The sequence below is a fragment of the Carcharodon carcharias genome, chromosome 33 (assembly GCF_017639515.1).
Source record: "Carcharodon carcharias isolate sCarCar2 chromosome 33, sCarCar2.pri, whole genome shotgun sequence".
NCBI lineage: Eukaryota > Metazoa > Chordata > Chondrichthyes > Lamniformes > Lamnidae > Carcharodon > Carcharodon carcharias.
Window position 1 is genome coordinate 20,785,652 of NC_054499.1, and position 27,311 is coordinate 20,812,962.

Below are 27,311 nucleotides of genomic sequence, written 5' to 3' on the forward strand. Positions count from 1 at the left end.
GCATCATAAACTCATCAAAACTCTGATCTGTCCCAATTAATACGTAATGTGGACTAGACTCCGAGTTGATTTACAGTTATTTCCAAAGTTACTTCCTAACAATCCATTGCAGATTTAAGTCCTGTAATTTGACATTCATACTGCAAGATAATCCATCAATGAGGTCATAACTTAATGGGCAGTTTTGCCCAATGTCAGCTGCAACACACAACAAAGGGATAGTAGGATAGGGCAGGAAGGAGGGAAAGTGAGCAAGGGGCAGGGAGCCTCCCAAAGGCTTCAGCATTTGGGAACTACTAGTAATCATTTCATTTAAAATTCCACTCACCACCACACCTTTCAATCTATTTATATAATAGTAGTGTCTTTTTAGGGCAGTCTTGTATGGTTTACAAGAGGTCCACTCAGGCACTGAGCTTTCTGATTAGACAAATATGTTCTAACAGCGTTATGGACTAATCAGATGAAAGTTCTAACCAACGTCTGACAAAAACATTGTTTTAGTCTTTTAGTATGAAAAGTTTCAAGATGCAAAATGTCTGTTGAGGTTGGTGGCATTTAGATAAAGTTTATCTGTCATCTGAGGCCTACCCCAAGACAACTATTAGACTATCACTCTATTTGTCAGTCTTCAGGTACTGTGCATCAGTGACTGGCTGGTTAACCAAGGAATTTACAGATGTGGCAAGGACCAAGCCATCTGCTCAGCTTCCTGATCTATTCCCATGTGTTGCACTGATAAAGGTTTGGAACCAGTGGCGGCAAGGTAGCAGATCTGAACCGAGATGGATGAGTGAGTAGGGAAAAAAAAAACAATCATTCCTTTTCTCTTCCTATTCTGATACCTGCAGGAATTGATGGGTGAGCTCACTGATAAAATACACCATGCATGGAAACTTTTATTGAAAAATACAATTTTACTAAAAACTCTGTAACAAAGTGCCAAAAGCTATGAAGTTCTCTGCCCTCCATTACCCATCTACAACTTGGCTAGTCCAGCAACACCACAATTTTAAAATTCTTGTCACTGTTTTCAAATCTCTCTACTGCTCAGCACCTCTCTACCTGTGATTTACACCAACCCTCTGACACCTCTGTGCTCCTCCAATTTGGGCCACTTGCAATTTCCACCTCCCAATTTCCTTTGCCCACCGCTGGTGGCCATGCCTTCAGGTGGCTAGGTCCTAAAAGCTCCCGAATTCCCTTCCTAAACCAATCTCCCCCGCGCTCTCTCCTCCTATAAGATACTCATTCAAACCTTTGACCATGCATTTGGTCACTTGTCCTAATATCTCATGTGACTTGGTGTCAAATGTCATGTGATAACCTTCCTGTGGAACAACTCGCGATGTTTCACTACGTTAAAGGGGCTGAATTTGAAAATAAGGATGAGAATTTTGAAAATTCAACAGGGTGCAGAGATTGTCACGCAGGCAATATACAAGCAATGGAAGGCTGACATCTCAGCTTTCCTCCTACGTAGCAAAGGCCAGGTTCCGTATGGTTTCTGTGTTTCAGTACTCACCACTAATTTGTATTGTTTCCCCACCAGCGTCCATCTGGTACATTCCAAGATCAACAAAGGTAGTAAAAGATGACTTGCCAGGCGACTTCACAAGGCCTCTTGACTGAAACTGTAACGATAAGGCACACTGTTGCACAAAACTGGCCATGGTAACATACAAATTACAGGATTGTACAGCACAAGAGGCCATTCGGCCCAATATGCCTGTGCAGACTCCCTGAAAAGAGCTAGCAATTAGTCCTACTCTTTTCCCACAGTAAGAAAAATGATACTTTGGAAAATATATCCAAACCTCCAGGCTATGGTCCTACAGTTACATTATGTATATAACATTATGCATACATTTACACTAAAGGTGCATGGGTACACCACCACCTGCATGTTCTCCTCCAAGTCACCCACCATCCTGACTTGGAAATAGATTGCCATTCCATCACGCTAGGTCACAATCCTGGAACTGCTTCCCTAACAGCACTGTGAGTGTACCTACAGCATATGGACTGCAGCAGTTCAAGAAGGCAACTCACCACCAACTTCTCAAGGGCAATTACTAGTCAGCAATGCCTGCATCCCATGAAAGAATCAAAAAAATTAATGGAAGTTTTAAGAACAATGACAAAAACATACAAAATCATAAAACTGTTTACTGAGCCTTAGCCAGCAGTCAAAGGTTACTCAGTTTGGGTAACTGGTAGGGTAGATAGGAACTATTTTCACTGGTTGGGGAATTTTACATAGGGGGACATAGCCTAATAATTAATAGCTGGGCCTTTCTGAGGTGAAGTTAGGAATTAATTCTACGCATAAAAGGACGGCAGAAGTTTACAACTTTTCCACAAACAGCAACTGATACTAGGGACAACATTTTCCCCCGTCAGGGAGTATGTGTGACAGTGGACACGGGTGACTGAGTTCCCAATCGGCGCCCCCAGTCGGGGGCGCGCTGCCATTTTACATGGATGGGCCAATTAAGGCCCACCCAGAGTGATGTCCGCCAGGAAGCACTATTCGCTCCCTGTGCGGGAGGGGGTTGGGGGGGATTCCATCGGCCGGGAGTGTGCTCTTTAGCACATGCGCATGAAAGAGCGCACAGGTCTCCCTGAGGCTAAGTGCTGCCTCAGGGAGATCGGCTCAGATGTTAAACTTTAAGTAAAGCTGAGAAAAAAATTTTGCTGCCATGTCCCTCATGTGACACTGTCACATGAGTTGGGACATGTCCCATTTCTTTTATTTTGAAATATTCTTACATTTTTAAATCCCTCATGAAACTTCATCCCGCCTGTGGATGAAGTTTCATCCATTTTCTAAAGGCCACCTGGCCTCCTCGCATGCCCGCCAACGTTAAGGTTGAATGGGCAGATCCATTAATTACCTTAATTACTTTTTTAAAGGCCTTAAGTGGCTGTTGACAGTTCTGCGGGCACACAGCTGAGTCGGCTGACCATCTAAATGACACGTGGTGAAGTCGGGACGCCTGCCCGACGTCACCCTGCCTCATTTTACGCCTCGGCGAGCGGGCCCCGCCCCTGCTTGCCGACCGGAAGATCCTGCCCTAGGTATTTTAAATCTGAGGTTTTTGTTGACCACAGTATTAAGGGATATGTCGCTGTTACAAAGGTATTATAATTTTTATAATATTATTGTGATTTATCATAAAAGTAGGTTAATAGTGGGGTTTGGATTGTTCCTCCTTGCGCGTGTGTATGTATGTGCGTGCGTGATTTAATTGAATTGGAGACAGTTGGTCTGGAGGCTTTGACTCATCAAAAGGAAACTTGGCAGAGAAATGTTAAATACGTAAACATGGCTGAAGTTTTAGAATACAAGGCGTGAGAAGAATATGCATTTTTAGATAAATCGGGACAGTTTGAATTTCAAAGGGATAGTAAGATGTTTACATCTAACAAGATAAGGCCAGGCAGTGTGTTTATTTTTCCCAAAAGTTATTGGCGCCATGGAAGTTTTATATTTTGGGAAAGTACATTTTTAAAGACACACGGGACAATGGGATTTACAGATTAAAAAGAGAGAAAACGTATATAAGGGAGAATGAAAGGCTAGGTTGAGAGGGGCCCTGTAACATCTGGCTTAACAGCCTCCAGCCATGTCTGCATGAGTTTACTGCATCCAGCCCTTAAAGGTGATAATTGTGCTGGCCTGTTTTTTACTTTAAAATCTATTTGGGACTGTTGCCTTACAAGAGGATATCTTTGGGAGTCAGGTTAGGTAGGAATTTTAGTATTTGCTATAGTATTGATTAACTGGAATCTTATGTATGTGCTTGACATCTTTTCCTTTGTTAATAAATATGTTAATTTAGTTTTTAAAAAATCTCTAAAGGTCTCGGTGGACTTATTACTTCTAAATTCAATGTATGCATTTCAAAATAAGTGCAAATTGCAAAGACGTTGTGATAGTGGGATCACTATGGATTTGATCCACCTGGCACACATCGTCTGCTGCGTCATAACAGGGACGAGTACATGGAGTTTGGTTACAAATCAGCCATGATCGCATTGAATGGCAGAACATGCTCGAGGAGTTAAATGGTTGCCTCCTTTGAGCATTCTTAACATTACAGTGGGGCATGAGCTATCCTGCACAAGATCGAAGTGCCAATCTGCACCTCTCCCCAGAATTTTCTCCTGATCCCATGCTTTAAATACATCACCCCAGGATTTTCTCCTACTTTAAATACACATCTTACTTTTGAAGCATGGCGCACTGAGGTAAAATTCAAATAAATCCCATTTCTGCCCGGCAATGATGTTAAAAGTGGCAATTGCTATTTTGGGAAAGGATGGACGACAAGTCGAATTTATCTCCTGAGTTGTATATTAAATGCGTAGGATAAAGCCCATACAACGTTTTCGCCTTCAGTGTTATCTCAAGGCAAAATTTCTCATCTGGTCACTGGTTCAGATCTCTAGCATGAACATACTTATCATCCCTTAACTTGAAGGCTGTCAATCCCAGAACATTATGGAGATTAAATATACCATCAATTGTTTCAACAATAAGCATTTTATATACTGCACAATTCAGCATGGGAAGTAGTTGATCCAGAAAAAAGGTATCACTGCATAAATGTGGAAAACAGATGGATGGCAGAGAGATACAAGCAGTACTTTCAATTGAGGGCACGTGACCATTTAATGCTTTTATGTATACTTCATTGCTGGTTATATAAACTGGTTTCGCAGTATTGTGACATGAAAAGGAGCAGAAGCGCATTGAGCCATGTGAATTCAGGATGTTCCCTCAAACATCCGAATGCCCAATTTTGACTTCGAAGGAAATATCATTTTATTGACATTCCACATGATGAACTAAATTTCTCCAAGTTGGATATGTTTCATACTAGCAGTTTAGGAGAATGCGGAGTAACCAAAAGCTGATTTAAGCCTGAACTGCAACCTTCCCTATTCCAGAATGAATCCTGCTTTGAGATTCGGCATAAATGTTTAGAGTCCTGCATGGCTTCCCTATTGCGCAGTCTACTGCTTCCATTAAGTCATACAGGCAAATTCCAGGTTCCATCTCCAGTCTTACTGAATTAGTGAATAGTTGGGCATTGTTGAGATGTGCGCCTCACTAACTCTGAACTATTAAGATTTTCGTTCAATGCCCTCTGTGGGTGTGCAGACATTGGAATCAGAGCACAGAAGGAAGCCATTCAGCCCATTGTTCCTACACTGGCTCTTTGATAGAGCTAACAAATTCCTATAGCCTGACAAATATTTCCAAGTCAATATTTGTCCAAATCTCTCAAAAATTACTATTGAATCTGCTTCCACCACCTTTTTAGGGAGTGTATTCCAGGTCATAAGAACTTGCTGCAGAAAGAAATTTCTCATCACTCTGATGCTTTTGTAAATCACATTAAATCTGTGCCCTCTGAATCCCTACCCTTTTGCTACTGGAAACAGTTTCTCCTCATTTATTCCATCAAAACTCTTGGTGATTTTGAATATCTGTGTTTGATCTCTCCACCTTTTCTGCTCTTAGATGTGCTGGGTGACAAAAGAATCAGGTTGGGCTTTGATGTCTCCTTGTGGTCAACCCTCAATGCCATCTGAAGCAGCCCAGTGAGCCACTCAATTATAATCAATCACTTCAGGAAGGCAAGTAGGAGGTGGGGCAGTCAATGTAACTTTGCCAGTACTGCCATTATCCAGAGAGTACACTCAACAAAGGACTGCCCATTTGTATTCACTTGCCTCTGATCACATGAAGACTATTTTGAGCACAGGGTTTGGGAGGGTTACTAAAGCCTACAGAACATCCTCCAAAAAGGCTTCAGGAGAGGACAAGAGACAAATGAAGGGAGAAGGAATTAGGAAAGTGTCAACATGCGATATGCATGCAGCGTATGTACATTCAAACAAAACACATCTCTACATGCAGCAAAGAGGTTCTGACTGTCAGAATTTGACAAGAACGCAGGGTGGGCCACAGTTAGATTACAGCATTACTCACCTCTGCTATACTATCGTCCTGCTGAGAGTTAGGCCCTTTGGGATCAGTCGGGGAATGACTCTGCCGCACTAAATCGGGCAGGTTAACATGACTCGTGAAACCATTGCTGTCTGGATGATGGACCCCTCGTTCCTCCTCAGGCGTCTGTGGAAAAAGACAAATCTTACATATCATGCAGCTTCACAGCTGCTTGTAGCTTCTCTTTAAACTGTTGTTTAAGTAAACCACCAGTTCTGAGCAAAATGTATGAAAATCATTCCCAGAATTTAAATAACATTCTAAATTTCATTCCACCACATATGCCTATTCCATTTACTAAAATAATTACTGGAGAAAAACCAGAGTTGATCGCATTGCATAAATAGAAAACAGACCGAGGACTAAGAACTACTTACATCATGGGTGCCAAGAGTGGCAATTCCACTAGTAGCCCTTAAGTTCTTTTAAGTCAAGCGTTAGTTCCTTACTGATTTCTTTCTTTCATTATTCGTTCATTCATTCATGGAAGGTGGGTATCATTGGCAAGGCAGCATTTATTGCCCATCCCCAATTGCCCTGGAGAAGTTCTAAATATCCACATTTATAATGGAAAACTATGTAAACTTGTCACACTGTAATTACCCCATCCTGTCAGTGGAGGGTGGTATCAAATTGTTAAACAGTTTCCATGATAAATATGGATGCAGAAGCTGATCATGGCAACATCAAAATAAAGGTAGACATTAGGGAACTGAAATGTGATGCTGTTATCCCACCCTCGAATTCCACTTCACCTCAAGACTACATTGTGTAAAATTAGCTTAAATCATTACAGTTCTTGCTGAAGTGTTTATTTTTACACTTGGCTGCGCCATGTAGTTTACTCACCATTTGAATAATAAAACCCATATTAAACATACCTTTTTCTGTCCCTTCCCAGAGATGACATCAATCTGGTTGGTTAACTACATAAAGTTGATGGCAATTTTTGATCCACAAAATTAGAAATCAAAGAGACTATTCCAGAAATCCTGGAATTTTTTTTACATTAAACTGCGTTCAACGCATTCAGAAACATTGTGATCAAAATTATATAATTACAAAATTACGTAAGAGTCTACGTCACAGAAACTGGCCATCCACAGTTAGCCCATGCTCCAGAGCAGCAACTTCATCTCAACGAAAATAAGGCTTGAAAATGGTGGGGACTGGCCACTTATATTCATGATACAATATGTCCAGGAGAGCTAGGGAAGGAAAAGGGAAGGTGGGGTGGCAGTACCAATAAGGGAAGACATTGTAGTGTTGGAAAGAGGGGATGTCCTTGAGGAGGCAAAATATAGAATCGATTTGGTTACAGTTGAGAAGCAGAAGGATATGATCAAGTTGGTGGGGTATTCTACAGACCTCCAAATAGTGAGCAAGTGACAGAGGAGCAAATTTGCAGGGAAGTCACAGAACTGTGCAAGAGCTATAAACTGGGGAACTTCAATTATCCAAATATTGATTGGGATAGAGTGAAGGGAAAGGAGAGGGTGGAATCTCTGAAATGTGTTTGGGACAATTCCCTGACCAGTATGTTCTTGGTCCAACCAGGCAGGAGGCATTGCTGGATCTGGTGCTGGTGAATGTGGTGGGCTAAGTGGACCCAGGGTATGTGGGGAGCACTTGGGCAACACTTGAACTAAGGTTCAGCTTAGTGCTGGAGAAGAGCAAAGAATAGTCTAAAGTGGAACTTCTATGGAAGAGCGTGGAACCAATGGGATGGGAGGAGATCGAGCCAGGGTGAAATGGAACCAAAGTTTAACAGGAAAACCTGGAGAACCATGCATGATCTTTAAGGAAGAGATGTTTCAGGTACAGGCTAAGAACAACAAGATGGAAAGGTAGCGAAACCAAAGCCAAGCATCCTTGGATGATGAGGGAGGCAGAGAATATGATGAAATAAAAAGAGGGTGTGAGGTGAATTCTTCAAGCGAGAATCAGGCCAAATACAATAACTTGACAGGGGAAGTGAAGAGGAAAATAAGCCTGGCAAAGAGAATATGAGAATAGAATGGCAGTTATCGTAAAAGGCAACCCAAAAATCTTCTCCTGGCATGTAACTTGTTAAACAAGTAGCAAGAGGTGGAGTGGGGCCTATTCGGGACAAAGAGGGTGACATATGGTTAGAGCCACAGGACAAGTCTACGGTGCTTTGTGTCTGTGATTACCGAGGAAGAGGATGCTGGCAAAATATTAGTGGCTGTGGAGATGGCAAAAGTAATAGGAAGGTTGAAAATTGATAGGCAGGATGTACTGGAAAAGCTGGCCATGCTTGGAGGGATAAGTCGGCAGGCCCAAATGGCCTGCATTCCAGATTGTGAAGTAAGGGGAGAGATAGTGGAAGGGCTCACCATATTTTTTTAATCTTCCCAAGATAAGGTCCAGAGAGTTAGTAAGTGGAAAATGTTTGAGAAATGATGCAAGGACATTCCACATAATTACACACCGGGCAGTTTAACATCCGTGATGGGTGGGATTTTGGAAACTATGAACAGGGAGGAAGAAAAAGTTAGCTGGCACTTGGAGAGGTGCAAGCTATTTAAGGAGAGCCAGCAGAGATTTGTTAAAAGGCAGATCATGCTTGGCTAATCTAATTGAATTTTTTGTTGAACAGAGAAAGCAGGGAATGTTGTTTACATAGATTTCAAGAGACTATTTGGATAAATAAAAGGTTGGTTAACAAAATTGAGGCTCATGGGCTGTTAACTAGTATGAGAAATTGGATTAAGGACAAAAAACAGCAAGTTGTTAAAAATAGTTGTTCTGAGTACCAGAGGATGGTAGACAATGTTGTTTCCCAGTGGTCAGTGCTAGGACCCTGTTTTTTTCTGTATATACATAAATGACTTGGTTATTGGATTACAGAGTAAAATTCCAAAATTTGCTGATCATACCAAATTTGGAGGTGTGGTAAACAGTGAGGGTGGTACCAAGCATCTGCACAGGACAAGGATAGGCTACCAGAACGGGCAAACAAGTGGCAGATGGTGATACATTTTTGCAGAAGGTATAGGCAGAGGCAACAGATATTAATGGCACAGCTCTAAAGAATCTGTAGGGGTAGAGGGACCTTGAGGTTCATGTGCATGGATCTTTGAAGGTGACTGGACATACTGAGAGAGCAATTAGCAAAATTTACGGGATCTTGGGCTTCATAAACAGAGGTATTGATTCCAAAAGCAGGAAAGTTAGACTGAACTTCCATAAATGTTAGTGGATTAGACAGTGATGCTGACACAACGAAAGCAGAAACAGAAGCAGAAACTCTCTTTAGGCTACAATTATTACAGCTAAAACAAAAATAAAAATACCTGAAAAAACTCAGCAGGTCTGACAGCATCTGCGGAGAGGAACACAGTTAACGTTTCAAGTCCGTATGACTCTTCAACAGAAGAGTTGCTTTTAACTATTACAGCTAGTTTTGGCCACCACATTTTAGGGAAGATCTGTAAATGGTTCTGTGCTGTAACCGTTCTATGATTCTATGAGGAAATTTAGCTACACGGTTAGCTTGGAGAAGCTGGGGTCATTCTCCAAGGACTCAGAAGGTGTTGGGGAGATCTGATAGAGGTGTACCAGATTGCAACAGGGTTAGACAAATTAGACAAAGAAAAGCTGATGGTAAAAGGACTAAGGGACACAGATTTAAAGTTTGGGGCAAGAGGTACAGGGAAGATCGAAGGAAAAATGTTTTACACAGCGAGGGGTAATGTCTGCCTACAAGATAAGTTATTGGAGGAGGTGGTCATTCAGCCCATCAAGCCTGTTCCACCATTCAATAAGACCATGGGTGATCTGAATGGTGCCTTAACGCCATTGTGCTGCCTGCCCGCCTTAAACCGACTCCCTTGTAGGTCAAAAATTTGTCTAACTCAGCCTTGAATATATTCAATGCCTCCACAGTCCTCTCTGTGAAAGAGAATTCCAAAGGCTAATGACCCTGAGATAGGAAATTCCTCCTTATCTCTACTTTTAAATGGGAGACCCCTTATTTTTTAGAACTGTGCCTCCTAGTTCTAGATTCTCCCAACAAGAGGTAGTGGAAGCGGATTAAATGATTTCAAAAGGAAACGGGATGAGCACTTGAGGGAAATAAAAATTCAGGGTTACAGGAAGAGTGCATGGGAGTAGAACTGACTAGGTTGCTCTACTGAGAACCAGCACGGACTCTAAGGGTCGAATGGCCTCCTTCTGTGCTGGCCTCCCCTTAATGCTTCCCACTATGCTACTAGTCTTAACTGTTTTTTGTGGTAGTTCATTCCACATTCTAACCACTCTCTGGGTAAAGAAGATGCTCCTGAATGCCCCCGTTGGATGTATTAGTGACTGTCTTATATTAATCATGCCCAGTTTTAAACTCTATGCCCCAAACAAGATGACTGATACGCTACTTAATAAGCAGTCTTGACCTCCCCATGCGACAAAAAGGGATCAACGAGCATTAAGTACTTCCACTCCCTGATACTTTTTTAGGGAGAGTGTGAGACTGCAGACATCAGTAAGTCATGGGCAACCAAACATATTATAAACATCAAATGGTGAGAATCAACCTACAGAAAATGGAACCAAATTTCTTTTCTGATATGAGCAGAGGAATACATATTACAAAAGATTAGGTAGCTGGCACAGAAGCACAAGGGAGTAATTCCATCCAGCAGCTCTGAGGGGGTAATAAATCAAGTACAAATCTCATTCATTTATGGACGTCAGCAGAATGGCTAAGTTGAATACAGCCAGTAATCTGTCTAATATATCATGCATATAGGCTGTAAAAATAGATTTCTTATTACACAATAATCATGTGCGTACCAGTGGTTCCCGGACCCCTGGGAGTCCGTAGAGACTTTCCAAGAGGGGGATCCTCAAAACTATTAAGCAGCAGCCAGAGATGGGCTTGGTGAGAAGTGGGAGCTGCATGCAGATGCCACAAGTGAAATGCCAAGTGGTCTGGCTGTCTCACCTAGGGGAGGAGCATGCACAGAGGAGCTCGCAGAGCAGCCAAAGGATCACTGGGTAAAACTGTAGTAACCAAGAACCAGGATCAGCTCCGATCAAGAGAGGTGAAATCTAGTTTTAAATTTTTTAAGTATGACAGCCGCATTTTAGGAAGGATGTGAAGGCATTGGAGAAAATGCAGAAGAGGTTCAAAAGAATGGTTCCAGGGATGAAGGTTGATTGGAGAAGTTGGGACTCTTTTCCTTCTGACTAGATTGCTCTACTTGCAGTCCTTGGAGAGAAGGCGGCTGAGAGGAGATTTGTTGGAAGTATTTCAAATCATGAGGGGCCTGGACAGAGCAGACAGGGGGAAGCTGTTCCCACCCACGCAAGGATCGAGAGGGCACACATTTAAAATCATTGGCAAAAGCGATAATAGAAACAATTTTTTCCACACAGCAAGTGGTTAGGGTCTGGAATGCACTACCTGAGAGCTTGGTGGAAGCAGGTTCAATTGGGGCATTCCGGGGAAATTAAATGATTATTCAAAAAGAAACAATCTGCAGGGTTATGGGGAGAAGGCAGGAGAATGGCACTAATCAAATTGCCCATTCAGAGAGCCGATACAGACATGATGGGCCGAATGGCCTCCTTCTGTGCTATAACAATTCTGCAATACTGTGAGAAACAGGGACACACGTCTCATTGATATCCATCAGTAAATAACCTGCTTTAGAAAAAGCTTCGGCCTGTAACTTCAGGGCTACAGAACGCTGTCACTGGGATTCATCTCAAAGACATGCTGGAGGACCACTCCCCACCCCGGCCCGGAAGCCCGCAGGTAAGGATTGCATGGCAATTGCCCAGGAAGTTCAAAATTCCATTGGGAAATTGCCCTGCAATGGGAACCATCCGAAAGTACAATATAAATTGCAAACATCAGATGGTTCCTACTGTCTTATCAGGATAGTTACCCAGAAAAAGTTAGAAGAATTAAAACCGCTTCTAACTCCTTTGTTAACTATAGCGCTAACCCACCCCCGACCCCCACATAGGATGCCCCCTCCCCTCCCACCTTCCCAAACCCCCTGCTCTGTGCATCCGACCCCCCAATGACCATCCTCAATCCTACCCACTTACCTTACAAACTTGCCTTCTCCCTGGCTTCTCAAAAGTGGCTGGACCTTTAAACGTACCTGCTTTATGGCAGCCAGTGCTGTTAAAAAAAAAGGCCCGGGGTGGGGGGGGGGGGGGCATGGCTTCCTTACCTCGGACTTAGCTGCCCTCGGGAACCCGCTGCACTACACAGTTCGTGCCTGGCCCGAGTCGGAATGTCGGGTGAGAAAGGAGTGGATTCATTTTGAGGTAAGTAAGTAGGAGTGGAGTGGCAATCTGACTTGCCACTCCATGGAAGTGCCAGGCCATTATTAAAAGACTTTTTGCATGAAGCACTTTCATGTTCTGAGTATTATTTGGTATTATATTTTAGATGGGGAGGTTCACAGAACCATAGAAAAGTTATGGCGTAGGAAGGGGCCATTCAGTCCATCGTGTCTGCGCCGGCCAAAATAAAGAGTAAAAACGAAACTAGCAGCTCATTTTAATCCCACTTTCCAGCACCTGGTCCGTAGCCTTGCAGGTTACAGTACTGCAGATGCAGATCCTTTAAACGAGTTTAGGGTTTCAGCCTCAACCACCAACTTAGGCAGTGAATTCCAGATGCCCACCACCCTCTGGGTGAAAAAGGTTTTCCTCATGTCCTCTCTAATCCTTTTACGAATCACCTTAAATCTATGCCCCCTGGTAATTGAGCCCTCAGCTAGGGGAAGCAGGTCATTCCTGTCTACCTTATCCAGGCCCCTCATAATTTTGCACACCTCAATGATGTCACCCCTCAGCCTCCTCTGTTCTAAGGAAAACAACCCCAGCCTATCCAATCTTTCTTCAAAGCTGCAATTTTCAAGCCCTGGCAACATTCTTGTAAATCTCCTCTGCACTCTCTCCAGAGCAGTTATGTGGTGCTGTAGTATGGTGGCCAGAACTGTATACAAAATTCCAGCTGTGGCCTAACCAGCGTTTTATACAGTTCCATCATTACATCCCTGTTTTTGTATTCTACAGCTCACCCAATAAAGGAAAACATTCCACATGCTTTCTTTACCACCTTATCCACCTGTCCTGCCACCTTCAGGGACCTGTGAACATGCACTCCAAGGTCTCTCACTTCCTGAAACCCCCCTCAATATAATTCTGTTTATTGAGTATTCCCTTGCTTTGTTTGCCCTCCCCAAATGCATTACCTCACACTTATCCAGATTGAATTCCATTTGCCACTTTTCTGCCCACTCAATCAAACCATTGATATCATTCTGGAGACAACAGCTATCCTCTTCACTATCAACTACATGGCCAAATTTTGTGTCATCTGCAAATTTCTCAATCATGCCTCCCACATTTAAGTCCAAATCATTAATATATACAACAAACAGCAAGGGTCCCAACACTGAGCCTAGTGGAATGTCACTGGAAACTGCTTTACATTCGCACAAACATCTATTTACTATTAACCTTTGTTTCCTGTCACTGAGCCAATCTTGGATTCAACTCACCACCTTCCCCTGTATCCCATGGGACTCACTTTTCTGACCAGTCTGCCATGTGGGACCTTGTCAAATGCCTTACTAAAATCCATGCAGACCACATCCACTGCACTACCCTCATCAATCCTCCTTGTTCCTTCCTCAAAAAATTCTACTAAGTTAGTAAGACACAATCTTCCCCAAACAAAGCCCATGCTGACTATCCCTGATCAATCTGTGCTTTTTTAAGTGACAGCTGATCCTGTCTCTCAGAGTTGTTTTTAATAATTTGTCCACCACTGAAGTCAGATGGACCAGCCTATAATTTTCTGGCCTATCCCCCGCACCCTTTTTAAATATTGGTACAATGTTCGCAGGCCTCCAATTCTCTGTCACCTTGCGTGTACCTAGTGAGGATTGGAAAATGATCCTCAAGGCATCCGCTATTTCCTCCCTGGCTTCCTTTAACAACCTGAGATACAATCCATCCGGCCCTGACGATTTATCCACCTTCAAGGATGCCAGTCCTCCTGTACTTCCTCTCTAATTAAGCTTATTGTATCTAATATTTCACACTCCTCTTCCTCAATTTAGAACTTTTACTCCTATTCTTTGTCCTTTTCCATAATGATGCTAATAATGATTAGTAATCCATTGGAAAAGGGATCCTTCAAACAAAGGAAGTCCGAGAAGCATTGCAATAGAGGTGATGTGATACAGGATACAATGTTATGATTGGTACTAGACGTCAGCTCAGGTCAATTGGTGGCACTTTCACCTTGAAGTCATGGGTTAACTTTGGCAACTAAAGATGCATTGTCAGAAGGGTCACCTTTCAAGTAAAACATTACAGCTGAGACAGGCATGTCTCCTGATGCTATTTGGAGAGAAGCAACGGGTTCTCCTGATGTCAACATTTCTCGCATCAGCACCTAAAAAAAAACTTGTGTTTTGGGAAACACAGGAATTACCAGTTGTGGACTCGAGAGAATATCCAATGTATATCCAACATGTTTCCATATAATTTTCCTTACCGTGCTACTCTTTGGGTTTCTTCAGTGATCATACACTACTAGTATGGAGCTTGCTAGGTGGAAGAGTTGGTTGGTGAACCATGCCACTTTATAATGCCATCTCTGACCTGTGCTTACATCAAAACAGGTTCCCAACTTAAGACCGATGATTGCAGAATGTGCCCTTTTAGGTATGCAACTTTTTAAATAACTGCACCTCCACATTTCTAATATTTCCCCACTTCTAAACAGTCTTAAAATCTGCAGAAAGCTCTGGCTGGCTTAATGATTCCCTTTTCCCTCTGATCCTCTTGCAAAGGGCTGGCAAACAGGTACCAGAACTCTACTCATCCCACCGCAGGATAGCAAACAGGAAATGTTCAATAGTGAAAATGGGATGATTCCAGCTACTCTGTTGCTTTCTGCATGGTGGAGTAGACATCAGAAACTGACTGAAACGGGGATGGGAAAGAGAAGGAATTCTCATCAGGACATGGCTACAAGCGTTTGATGTTCCAATGGACTGCAGCACCCCCACTGCAATGTACAATTTTCTGACCTTCAACCTGAGGAAGCAGAAAGACACCATGCAGCACACATACCCTCTGTACAATCATTGTTCCGTCTCCGTAGGAGTTACCGGATGTTTCAACCACTGAAGGCTCTTCGTCATCGTGCACCACCATTGTGTTTATGCTGTCCGTGTCACCGTCCTTGTTACGGCTTGGTCTGAAGAACAAAGCCCAAAATAAAAGGAATCAATGTGATGGGAAAACTTCCCTTCAGTAGCTTTGAGGTCACTGATTTATTTTTGTTGCTGCTTTCAGGGTTTGGAATCCGACTGCAGTAAAGGAGTAGTCATTTTTATTAAAATAGGGTGCTCATCTGCAAGGATAAAACATCTGGCATCATGGATGTCTATTTTTCTCTTTTTTCCTTTATTCTTTCATGGGATATGGGCTTTGCTATCAATTGCCCTTTAAGGGCAGTTAAAAGTCAACCACATGTAGGCCAGACCAGGTAAGGATACAAGATTTCCTTCCCTAAAATACGTTATTGAACCAAATGGGTTTTTACAACAATTGTTGATAGTTTCGTGGTCACTATTACTGAGGCTAGCTTTCATTGCAGATTTTTTTTGATTAATTAATTAAATTTATTAATTAAGTATAAATTCCACCAGCAGCCATGGTGGGATTTGAACCCAGGGCATTAGCCTGGGCCTCTGGGTTACTAGTCCAGTCACATTACCCACTATGTTATGAAATCTCCATCATGCGCTGGTAAATGTACACGTCGATGCTAAGGTGGGGGGAGGGGGGTGTGGCGTACACTTGACCATACTTGCATGTGAAGAATGGCCACTTAACTGAGGGACTGGACAGGACTAATAGAATTTTTACCTCAGAGCAGAATGGAATAAATTTGGGCTGGGTAACAATAGCCTAATGAAGGTTATTCATTGAATGCACAGCCAAAGCTCTCTTTTCTCCGCAGAGTTGTGAAGTAAGCTGCTGTGAGTTTGCAGCATTCTTTCTTTATCATTTCAGGTTTGCACATGTTTCTCTTCACTCATGTCTGTCTGCATTAGTCGGCCGTCTCACCCAAATCAGCTGACAACGGGTGGGACTGGACAGGGTGAGGTTGCTCATTATAAGGACAACATCCCTCGCCAGGGAGTATAAGTACAGGTTGCACCATGCTACCAATCTGTGAGCTTTTAACACAGCAGCTTGCTTTCTGGTAAGCATTGCATCAATTCCACTGCTGCAATTCCCAGTAAGGCACACCTTTTCTCATATTGCCAAATTTTGTGGCCTGATCTCACTTGTCCAGCAAACTAGACAGTGCTAATGAGATGAGACAGCCACTTCAGTCTGGATAATATGAAATACCCACCCTGACCTGGAACCATCAGAGCTGGACAGATTCTCGTCTTGATGTTCATTTTCTCCTTCCTCTTCATCGTCATCACTGCTTCCAGAATCCTCACTTGAGGAAGAGTAGTCCATCACTTTAACTGGTGGTTTGGGCAGCTCGTCTGACCGGATCTCTTTCCCCAGGTTCAGCATATCCTTTAGGGACACATCAAATTCTCACAATTTGGTAGTTAAAACAGCAAAATCCATGTAAAACACAAGGTATTAACAGTGACAAGTGAGCCTGTTCCTTCTTTAAATGAAGAAAACTGCTTGATTTTACACATGTTTTAAGACAAAGAGGTTTTTTACTGTGAATATGCCAAGCAAACAAAAACAATAATGTGATTTCCATAAACTCAAAAGGAACCTTAACAGAAATATTTTCTCTGTTGAAGTCCCTTAATGAAAATGACAATATGAAGAAGCATTGTTACATGTAAAAACCACCCAGCTGATTGATTCTTTCACCCCACCCAATAGCTATGCATAGTTATTCCAATATGAACAGGTTCAGTGTTTGCAAACTAAGTTCATCCACCCGGAAAGATCTCTTTTGCAGTATTAAATTTCTTCTTAAATCCAGGAAAGCGGTCTCCACTGCTCTAATTGTGAGTTCAGAATATTGATCACTGTGTACAAGAAGAATTTCCCAATGTCTGTGAACCTGACTCTCGATTTGATTTCAATATCCCCAATATACCCTTTCCATTTCATTAACTATCTTCCATACCCTATAAGACCATCTTTCTCCTTTTGTAAAGCCCACAATTTTTGACTGTTTTGCATAAATAATCGGAAAAATATTGCAGAATTGGGATTAAGAGCAAGGGAGTGTGACTAATTGGATAGCTCTTTCTAAGAGCTAGCATAAGCATGACGGGCCGGTTGGCCTCCTTCCATACTGGAAACCTCTATGCTGCTTCACAACTCAGATCTTTGACGCTATCTGATCAGCCATGAGACTTTTCTCTGCATTAGCTCCAACACTCGAAAGGTTCCCTTGTGTCACAAAGATCAGAAGTGGACATGGTATTCAAGTTGTCGTCTGATCAGAGCACTGTAGCGTTTAATCCTTTTTGTGACCATATTCTGTCATCTTGGCTTTCCAGGTTGCTTCTCTGCATTGGTCAGATACATTGAACAAGACTCCTCGGTCTCTTTCACCATTATCCTGAGCTACTTTAACCTCATTGACGCTGCATTGGTGTGGTAATTGTATGTAGGTGAACGAGGAGAGAGATTAAAGCTGAAAGTCAAGCCAAGCTCAACTTGAGATGAACATGATCCAAAGTATACGAATCTCCAAGGACAAAACAAGCTGACAGTGTAATATAGAATGACACTAACCTCACCTATTGCTCTCTTATAGCTCTGGGGTTTGCAAAGTTTGGAGGCAAAAAGGAAGAAGGTAAGAAGTTATTTAAAAGCAAATAGAAATCACACATTTTTAAGTTAATTCAAATGCAATATTTCAACTGTAACATTCTCCAAGTCATACTTGTAAAATAAAGAGGAGGACAGGACAGTTTTAGGAGAGAATATTCAAGTCAAATTTATAGTTACAGGATACATGGAATGTCTTAAATCATAGAATAATCCAGCTTTTTTTTTTACACCAACTGAGAAGAGAGATTTGCTGGCTTTAATTCCACACTGTGTTCCTTCATTGGGAAAGCATACTGAACGCATTGATTTAATTTATAAGTGAAAATGCTCAAGACTGAACACATCTGAGTTTGGCCAAGTACTGGGATTGCAAGATGCTTCTCCACAGAGTTGGAGGAAGGGAGAGTTGGCAGGTGACACAGTGCTGGAGCTGCAAACCCAAATGCCAGCTTTCAACAAAGTCAGAATCAGAGCAATTTACCTACGAGAACCTGGTTAAAGCATGGCAAATAGATTTCTTTTTTGTAAAAAGAACTGCTGCAAGCACAGAGAGCAGGCGTTGCCTGGTAACAAATCTTGCACACTCAATTGCTAAAATACGATGCTCTATATTATCTGCTATGGTGTAAGCTTCTCTCCTCTGGCTAAGACGATGAGTGGCTGAGCAACACAAACCAGGAAGGCCCCAAGTGAAATCCCCATCTCAGTCAGTTTGGGACGCGATAATTAGTCTCAACATGCTTGAGTGAGGAAGGGAATTATCCACCAGGATTCCAGTTCCTGGACATCAAATGAGGAGAGGAAAGTAATGCCCACCTGCTCTACCTGCTAACACTCATTTTTTAGATAAAGGATGCCAATTTAACAAAGCATCAGGGGGCAACTGGGCTTGGAAAGCAGAAAATAACCTCCACATTCTGGAATTGTGCCAAACTCAGCAGATGCTGGAAATATGGGTGTGGTCACCCAGTATCTGGGACAATTAACACTTCAGATCCTTTATCAAGGCCCAATAAAAACTTTCAAATTCTGCTTCTTGCTGTAAATATCCAGTACCTTCTAGTTTTATTTTTTATTCTTGACATATAAGTGGCAGGCGATTACACAGGACACAGAGTTAATCACTGTAATAGATAGCATCAATGTCCTTGTGAACAAAAGCTGGGAGCCAAAGCATATAGAGTGAAAGCTGCAAAACTATTATGCAAAGTGCATAAAATATATTATTATACAGTTCCTAACTGAAAGTCCAAGTCATCAGTATCTCTGGATTTTAATCTCTAAGTTTAACAGCTTAAGGCACCACTGTATTTTTGCTGCTGGGCTAGCCAAGACCCTCCAGCTCTTCAGAGCGCAGGCTTGCAGGGTCATGTGGAGGAGGAGGATAATTTTCACCATGTAGTGGCAGGACTACACTGCAGGTGTCACCATTGACCCGGGCTGGCTGGTCATTCATTGACACCTTAGGATGTTGCAGGATCAGCCTTGCTCAGGCATCAGATTATTGACTCAGTGTTAGCAGGATGACTCCGTTCCAGCCTTTCTCTGTATATATACTTAGGAGGCAGTCTGCACACCTCGGCAGTCTATAGGACACATGTGTAAATCATCAGAACTTTCCCCATGTTGTTTAAAGGCAGCATTATGGGCTAGATGAACCAACTGTTCTTTTCATATCTGTCATTTCTGTTTGTTAATATTTATAAGAATGGGGGAGGCCATTCATTCCCTTGAATCTGTTCCATCATTCAATTAGACCATGGCTGATCTGTGCCTCAAACCCTTCTATACACCTTGGTTTTGTAATCCTCAACACCCTGAAATAACAAAATCTCACTTTTGAAACGTTCAAATGACCAACTGCTTTTTGGAGATGCAAGAGCTTCCCAGATTTACATTCTCTTTTGTGCTAAGAATTGCTTCCTGATATCAGTCCTCAACCACCTAGCTGTAACTTTAAGGTTATGCTTGTGATTCTGGACTTTTCCTCCAGAGAAACAGTTTCTCTCCATCTAATCCTTTAATCACCTTAAACACCTTGATTTGATCACTCTTGATCTTCTATCCTCGAGAGGAATACAAGTTCAGTGTTGTTTTTTGAGAAGATGTTTAACCCCTTGAAGCTTTACTGACCCAGGGAGGTCCTGAATAAATCCGTCCCACATTTATAAATAATACACATATGCACCAACAGCTAAGAAAAGCGAAAGCAGAAGAAGCATCCTCCTCAACCAAATCGAGCAGCTCTGCACACAATCTGAAAAATAGATAAAGTGGGAAGACTCACTCATTGGTGCAGTCATTAACTCCTCAATCCACAAGACTCGTACAAAAAAGGAGAGATCTCTGTAAGCCCCAGGCTCAATTTAAGTCACTCAACTCAGTGGAAGGCTGACAATTGACTACACTTGTGGAGAATAGATCTTATCTTTTCACAGATGGTGTACTGTATCATTATGCTTGATATCATGGACATTACTTATCTGGCAATGAGGTATTTCAAAAAGGGTACTTCGCAAGCTTCTTTCAAGGGAGCCTAGCCGGCTCTCTCAGTGAGGCACAGGGCAGTTCCCAATCATTCATTTAGAATCTGTGATACTTTAATAAATGTTATGCTCTTCAAAGTGTGGTAGCAGTGCGGGAGGGGTGGTGCACTTTCCTGAGCTGTTATTTCATGTACTTAGTGAATAATGCAACATGGGTTGGTTACAGAGTAATTCTCTCTTCTCTGCCCCAAAAGCCTGTGCACCTTACAACACCTTGGTTGCTTTTCCTCTCCAATTTCTTGTGCCAGTAGTCTGATTCAGATTGCTGACTCAGTGTCCATTCATGCTGAATTGGATCAGTTTTGCACTATGGAGCTATGCCCGCAAGGAAATGAACAGAGGCTATTCCCCTTACTTATACTCAGTCAGTGACATTTGTCATTATGGTAGCATTCACAGGGGCACTTGCCAACTGAACTGTTTGAAATGCACCCTGCCAGGGGCCAATACCACTGTAGTAGAATTAAACCAAATAGAGTGTGGAGTGAGATTACAGGCTCAAGGGCTGTTGATTGTTAAAAAGGCAGTAGACTGTCTGAATTTTCTCCAAGTTTAGATGATGGCCTATTTGCTGTGAAAGTTGAACAAATAATTAATTGCTCTTAAGTGCAACAACTGTTACCATGTAGCAGCTAACTTGTACACAGCAAGATCCCACAAACCAGTTCCATGATTAACGTATCCTTTTGGTGGTATTGATTGAGAAAGGAATGTTGGTACCAGCAGGAGACCAGACTCTGTCAAAGCATCGTTGGCCACTGGAGAGGCAACGCCTCATCTGAAGAATTACACCCCAAGTGATGAAGCACCCCGTTAGGACTGCCCAGGAGTGTCTGCTTAACTATTGTACTCAATTCTAGTTGCCAACTACAACCTTCTGCCATATATATCTATATGCAGCAATATGAGCCAGCTAAAGCATAAAAATGGGGGAAAACTAAGCTTAATCTTACAAAGTATTTTCGACACAGCAGCAGATTATTTGGCTCAACTCACCCTCGCCAATATTTATGTCCCACACAAACCTCCTTCCAGCCTTGATAAAGGTCCATTCAATTTTATGATATTCCCCTAAAATGAACAGCTTTAATACTGGGACTAAAAAGTCAGGGAAAACGTTAAAAGGAGACCCCACTAGCGATTTTATTTTACAAAATCTTAGACTTTTTTTTTAAAAAGGAGCAATAAATTGCAGCAGTAATTTGCATTTGCGTAGCACCGTTAATGAAGAGAAGTGTGCCGAACACAAAAGGGTGAGGATGAGGGGGAAGAAAATGAAGCATGCTGTAGAGGAAGATTAAGAATTCCATCAAAGAAGAATGTCAAATGGATCTCTTCAGCCTATTTTCAAACACTTGCGAACTGTCCTGCAAATGTGAGAACCGTCAGGGGGAAGCATTCTCCAAAATGTAAGGAAGCTTAAGGACATACTCTGAGGGCTTCCTCTAATGAACAACAATATAGGATTTCTTCAAAGGGAAGAGTTATTTCACCCTCTGCAAAAATTAATGTTAGGCAAACATCTGTCCAGAATTGGAAAAATTGGTAAAAGTCAGAACTTGGACAAATTGGAACTGAGCTCAGTCGCTTTATTCTGGGGGACATTGTTATTGGCTCTTGTGGCACATGGTCCTTAAGATTGTGCAGTTACTTTTCAAGTTACTTTCCCCCTACCTGCAAACCACTGAAGCTATCACAGTGACAAATACACTGTTTAAGTCTCATACATTAGTTAGCGTTCACACTTACTGCAGGTCTGCTGGGCCGTGAGGTAGTGCGTATCTCCTCTGGCTTTCCCCGGCTTGTATCCTGCGAGAGAACTGGCGATCCTTCAGGCTTAGAGGAAGCTGTGGTGTGGGAGGGAGAGGGAGTGGAGAAAACAAAAGCAGCAGATTAACAGCTGCAAACCAAACAAAGAGCAGCAGCTAATTCTAGTCAAGATAAGGTCACTGAAGTTTATCATTCTACAACAATAAGCTCGAACTATGCAGCCTGATATTTTTGTTTAATTCTTCACTTATCTCCTCTCAGATCAATCCCTTCAGTTGAATACACTGGGTCCACATGATCCAAATAACAGCACACATTCCGTAAAAAAGGTTTTGCAATTGATCAAAGAAAATCATCACTGATAGTACCTTTCACATCGCTTGCATGTGTCAAAGCCACTTAGCAACAGTTGGAAGTACATTAGTGCTATATTGAGTCTGCAGCACAGAAACAGGCTGCTAGACCCATCTGATCAGTGCATCAGTTGGGTGAGTCCACAGGCACAGTTTTAGAATTAGGAGTCACCCTTATAGGACAGAGATGGGGAGAAGATTTTTCTCAGAGAGTTGTGCAACTTTGGAGCTCTCTGCCTCAGAAGGCAGTGGAAGCAGGGTCACTGAATATTTCTAAGGCAGGAGTAGGTAGATTCTTATATAAAAGCAAAATACTGTGGATGCGCTGAAGTCATACAGACTTGAAACATTAACTCTGTTTCTTTCTCCACAGATGCTGCCAGACCTACAGGGTTTTTGCAGCGTTTTCTGTAGATAGATTCTTGTTAAGCAAGGGAACCAAAGATTATCGGGGTAGATGGGAACGTAGAACTCACAACACAAACAGATCAGCCACGATCTTATTGAATGGTGGAGCAGGCTCGAGGGCCGAATGGCCTATTTCTGCTCCTATTTAGTATGTTCATTATCTATTTACACTCCGCATAAGCCTTTTCCATCTTGATCTTCCCTATGAACACGTCTATTCCTTTCTCCCTCATGCTTATGTAGCTTTCCATTAAATGATATTTTCCTCAACTATTCCTTGTGGTAGCACATTCTACATTCTCACCATTTTCTGGATAAAGGGGTTTCTCCTGAATTCCTTATTGGATTTATTAGTGACTATCTTATAATTGCCGTAGATATCGGTGCATACGTTAGCCTTTGAAGCCTCGAAAAATTCCTCCAAAAATAGTCGACTTAGATGCCGAGTATAAAAGTGAATCGCTGGTATGGTGGTCACCACTTCTGCTGTTTACCACGTGAAGTCTACACTGCGTGGGCGCTTATTAAACTCCCGTATATCTTCGCAACACAACCGTATTTTCTGCATGTCACCTGGTCTTTAGTCACATCGGTTGTTTCTGTCAGCTGTGAACTCTGAGTCAGTGTCACGCTGAGAAGAGGGCAATGCAAGTGTCTCTACTAAATTCTGCTACTGAGCCTGAACAATTCATTCCCCTGCCAGTTGCTCGCGGGGAATGGAAATCCAAAGTGCACCATAGTCTGCCTGGTTACCATCAATTCAATCTGACACTAATTAATAACATAAATAACACTAACTAATCACTATACCAGCATCCGGCCAGTCTCAGCTGAATCTAACCTTGGCTCATAATCAGCTCCCTTTCCTCCAAGTTTGCAGCACCAGTGGGCATCACCTCAACTGACTGGAGCACCAATCATGTGATCTGTCGGCTCTTTGGATATTCCCATCGTATGGCCTATGCCACATTGGGGGAGTAGGTTCCTGACGTAGAGGGGGTCAGCTGTTACCCAAGCATGATCTGTGGCTGGCTGACAGCCAGTTCCTGATGTGGGGAAGGTCAGGTGGTACCCAAGCTCAGGCTGTGATTGGCTGGCATCCGGTCCTAGCTCTCTGGAGGGTCAGCTGGTACCTGAACATGGGCTATGATTGGTTGGCGGCAGGTCCTGGCTGCAGTTTCCAGGAGCTGATGTGCTCCTGGAATGCTTTGTTTGGCCACTGGGAGATTGAGGCCAACTCTGGGGAACTCCCAGCCATTCCGAGAGGGTTGGCAGCCCGAGGTACGTATTTATATCTGGTTCACACACATGTGGTTAGGCATTCTGGCATTATTCCGACATCCAGAAATGCTTTGCTCCCAAGCCTTCCAGATTTGAGAGGTTACAGTGTGCAAGTTTATCGTTTCCTTCATTTTCAATGCTATTCCTCTAGAAATGGATCCAAGTGCTTTGTTTCCTTGCAGCCTTCCTAACGTGCACCACTATTGTGTACCTGAACCCCAGGTCCCTTTGGTTCTCTGCCTATTTTAGAAACTTAATCACCAAGTGGTGTATGACCTCATTTTTCTTCCTACCAAGTAATCCACCTTATACTTTTCGACTGTGAAATTAATTTGCCAATTAAATGCCTGTTCTGCATGATTATTAAGGCCCCCTTGTAGTTTATTGCATTCTTCCTTTGTACTAACCACAGCCCATAAGTTGCTGCCGTTCACAAATTTAGAAATTGTACTTCCAACTCCCAAGTTTAAATCCTTAATGTAAATGGTAAAAAACATTGCTCCCAGCAGTAATTCCTGTGAAACACCATGTCCCAAACTGAGTAACTATCTTTAAAACCCTTACTCTCTGCTTTCTATTTTGTAGCTTGATATCCATTCTGCCACCTGACCCTGACCCCCGTGTGCTCTGACTTAGTCACGAGTCTGCCTCGTGGTGCCTTATCGAAAGTTTTTTGAAAACACAAATATTTTCCATCTTCCATAAGCCTGGTCTGTTCTTTCTGCAACTTCTTCAAAGAATTCAAAAAGGTTAGCCAAGCATGACCTTTCCTTCTAAATCCGTGCTGAATTCTCATATTTTTTCGGTTTCTTGATGTCTTTCTATTACATCTTTAAGTAGGTTCCATGATAATTTGATCACATGGTCACAGCTATTGGGAAAGACTGAACTTTTTGTGACCTTTTTTTGTATAAGAGATTTGGAGGTGACCTGATAGAGATCTTTAAAATTATGAAAGGTTAGATAAAGTAAACGTGGAGAGAATGTTTCCTTTCATGGGAAAATTCAAAACTGTCACAGGTGCACTATAGACGCTAATAAATCCAACAGAGAAATAAAAAGAAATGTCATTATGTGGTAGTACTTAGAATGTGAAACTCACTGTCACTGTAAATCATTGAGGCAAATTGCTTAGACACTTTCAAAAGGAAACTGAAGTGCAGGAAAGAAAATGGAGTAGAAAAATAACTGATCAAATAGGAGACTTGTGCCTTAGGCTAGCTGGACTGAATTAAGAGAATATTTTTTGTTAATTTTTAGGCAAATGCAGCAATGAATTTGCGCAAGGGAAAGTCCTACATACAGCAACAGGATCATCTGAATGGAGTTGTTGAATGAAGGAAGAATGTTGAGCAGGAGAAATCACCTGCCATTTCCGCAACAGCACCATGGAGGGAGGGTTCTGCTCACTTGTACAATCAGGAAAAATCCTATCAAAGATAAAAGCAAAATACTGCGGATGCTGGAAATCTGAAACAAAAACAAAAATTGCTGGAAAAACTCAGCAGATCTGACAGCATCTCTGGAGGGAAAGAGAGAGTTAACCTTTCGAGTCCGTATGACTCTTTTTCAGAACTAAAGAGAAGTAAAAATGTGGTGAAATATATACTGTTTAAGGGGGGGTGGGACAGGTAAAGCTGGATGGAAGGCCAGTGATAGGTGGAGGCAAATAAATTAAAAAAAAAATAGAAAAGAGTGGGAAAAAAAAAAATATATATATATAAATTTAAAAATAAATATTTGAAAAAAGGGGATCAAAAAGGAGTGAGGATGGAGGAGAGAGTTCATGAGCTGAAGTTTTTGAACTCAATATCAAATTCGGGAGGCTGTAAAGTGCCTAATCGGAAGATCAGGTGCTATTACTCCAGTTTGCATTGAGCCTCACTGGAACATTGCAACAGGTCAAGGACGGACATGTGGGCATGAGAGCAGGGTGCTGTGTTGAAATGGCAAGTGACAGGAAGGTCTGGGTCATGCTTGCGGACAGACTGTAGGTGTTCCGCAAAGCGGTCACCCAGTCTGCATTGAGTCTCTCCAATGTAGAGGAAACCGCATTGGGAGCAGCGAATACAGTAGACCAAATTGAGTGAAGTGCAAGTGAAGCGCTGCTTCACTTGAAAGGAATGTTTGGGCCCTTGGACGGTGAGGAGGGGGGTAATAAAAAGGCAGTGGTTTTGTACCTTTTGCGATTGCATGGGAAGGTGCCGTGGGAGGGGATTGAGGTGTTGGGGGTGATGGAAGAGCGGGCCAGGGTGTCCCGGAGGGAACGGTCTCTATCGTATGCCGGCGGTGGGGTGAAGGGAAGATGTATTTGATGGTGGCATCATGCTGGAGTTGACAGAAATGGCTGAGGATGATCCTTTGAATTCGGAGGCTGGTGGGGTGAAAAGTGAGGGCAAGGGGAACCCTATCATGGAGGGAGAGGAAGGTGTGAGTGCAGAGGCGCAGGAGATGAGTCGGACACGGTTGAGGACCCTGTCAACCACTGCGGGTGGGAAACAACCCCATCCACCACCACTCTCCTCTGCCTGGCTGAACTTGTCTTCTCACTGAACAATTTCTCCTTAAACTCATCTCACTTCCTCCAAATAAAAGGTGTGGCTATGGGTACCTGCATGGGGCCCCAGTTATGCCTGTCTCTTTATGGGGTATGTGGAACATTCCTTGTTCCTGTCCTACTCAGGTCCCCTCCCACAACTCTTTCTCCGGTACATTGTTGACTGTTTTGTTGCCACTTCATACTCTCGCCTAGACCTGGAAAAATTTATTAATTTTGCTTCTAATTTCCACCCCTCCATCACTTTCACATCACTGACACTTCCCTTCCCTTCCTTAATCTCTCTGTCTCAATTTCTGGTGATAATTTGTGCACCAATATTCATTACAAGCCCACTGACTCCCACAGCTACCTCGACTACAACTCCTCACACCCTGCTTCCTGTAAGGGTTCCATCATGCCCACATGTCTGTCCTTGGCCTACTGCAATGTTCCAGTGAAGCTCAACACAAACTGGAGGAACAGCACCTCATCTTCCGATTAGGTACTTTACATCTTTCCGGACTTGAGTTTAACAACTTCAGATCATGAAC

At 42.6% G+C, this 27,311-nt stretch overlaps 1 protein-coding gene across 2 annotated transcripts in view; it reads right to left on the bottom strand.

Annotated features, from left to right (window-relative positions):
* LOC121272297 (misshapen-like kinase 1) overlaps positions 1–27,311 on the bottom strand; it is a 276,034-nt gene that overhangs the window by 33,025 nt on the left and 215,698 nt on the right. For both annotated transcript variants that reach the window (XM_041178877.1, XM_041178876.1), the window contains 5 exons: positions 22,159–22,256; positions 16,455–16,630; positions 15,158–15,284; positions 6,005–6,148; positions 1,526–1,634 (listed from right to left, as the gene is read on the bottom strand). In XM_041178877.1, coding sequence (XP_041034811.1) covers positions 1,526–1,634; positions 6,005–6,148; positions 15,158–15,284; positions 16,455–16,630; positions 22,159–22,256 — 654 coding nt within the window. The remainder of the gene's footprint in view (positions 1–1,525; positions 1,635–6,004; positions 6,149–15,157; positions 15,285–16,454; positions 16,631–22,158; positions 22,257–27,311) is intronic.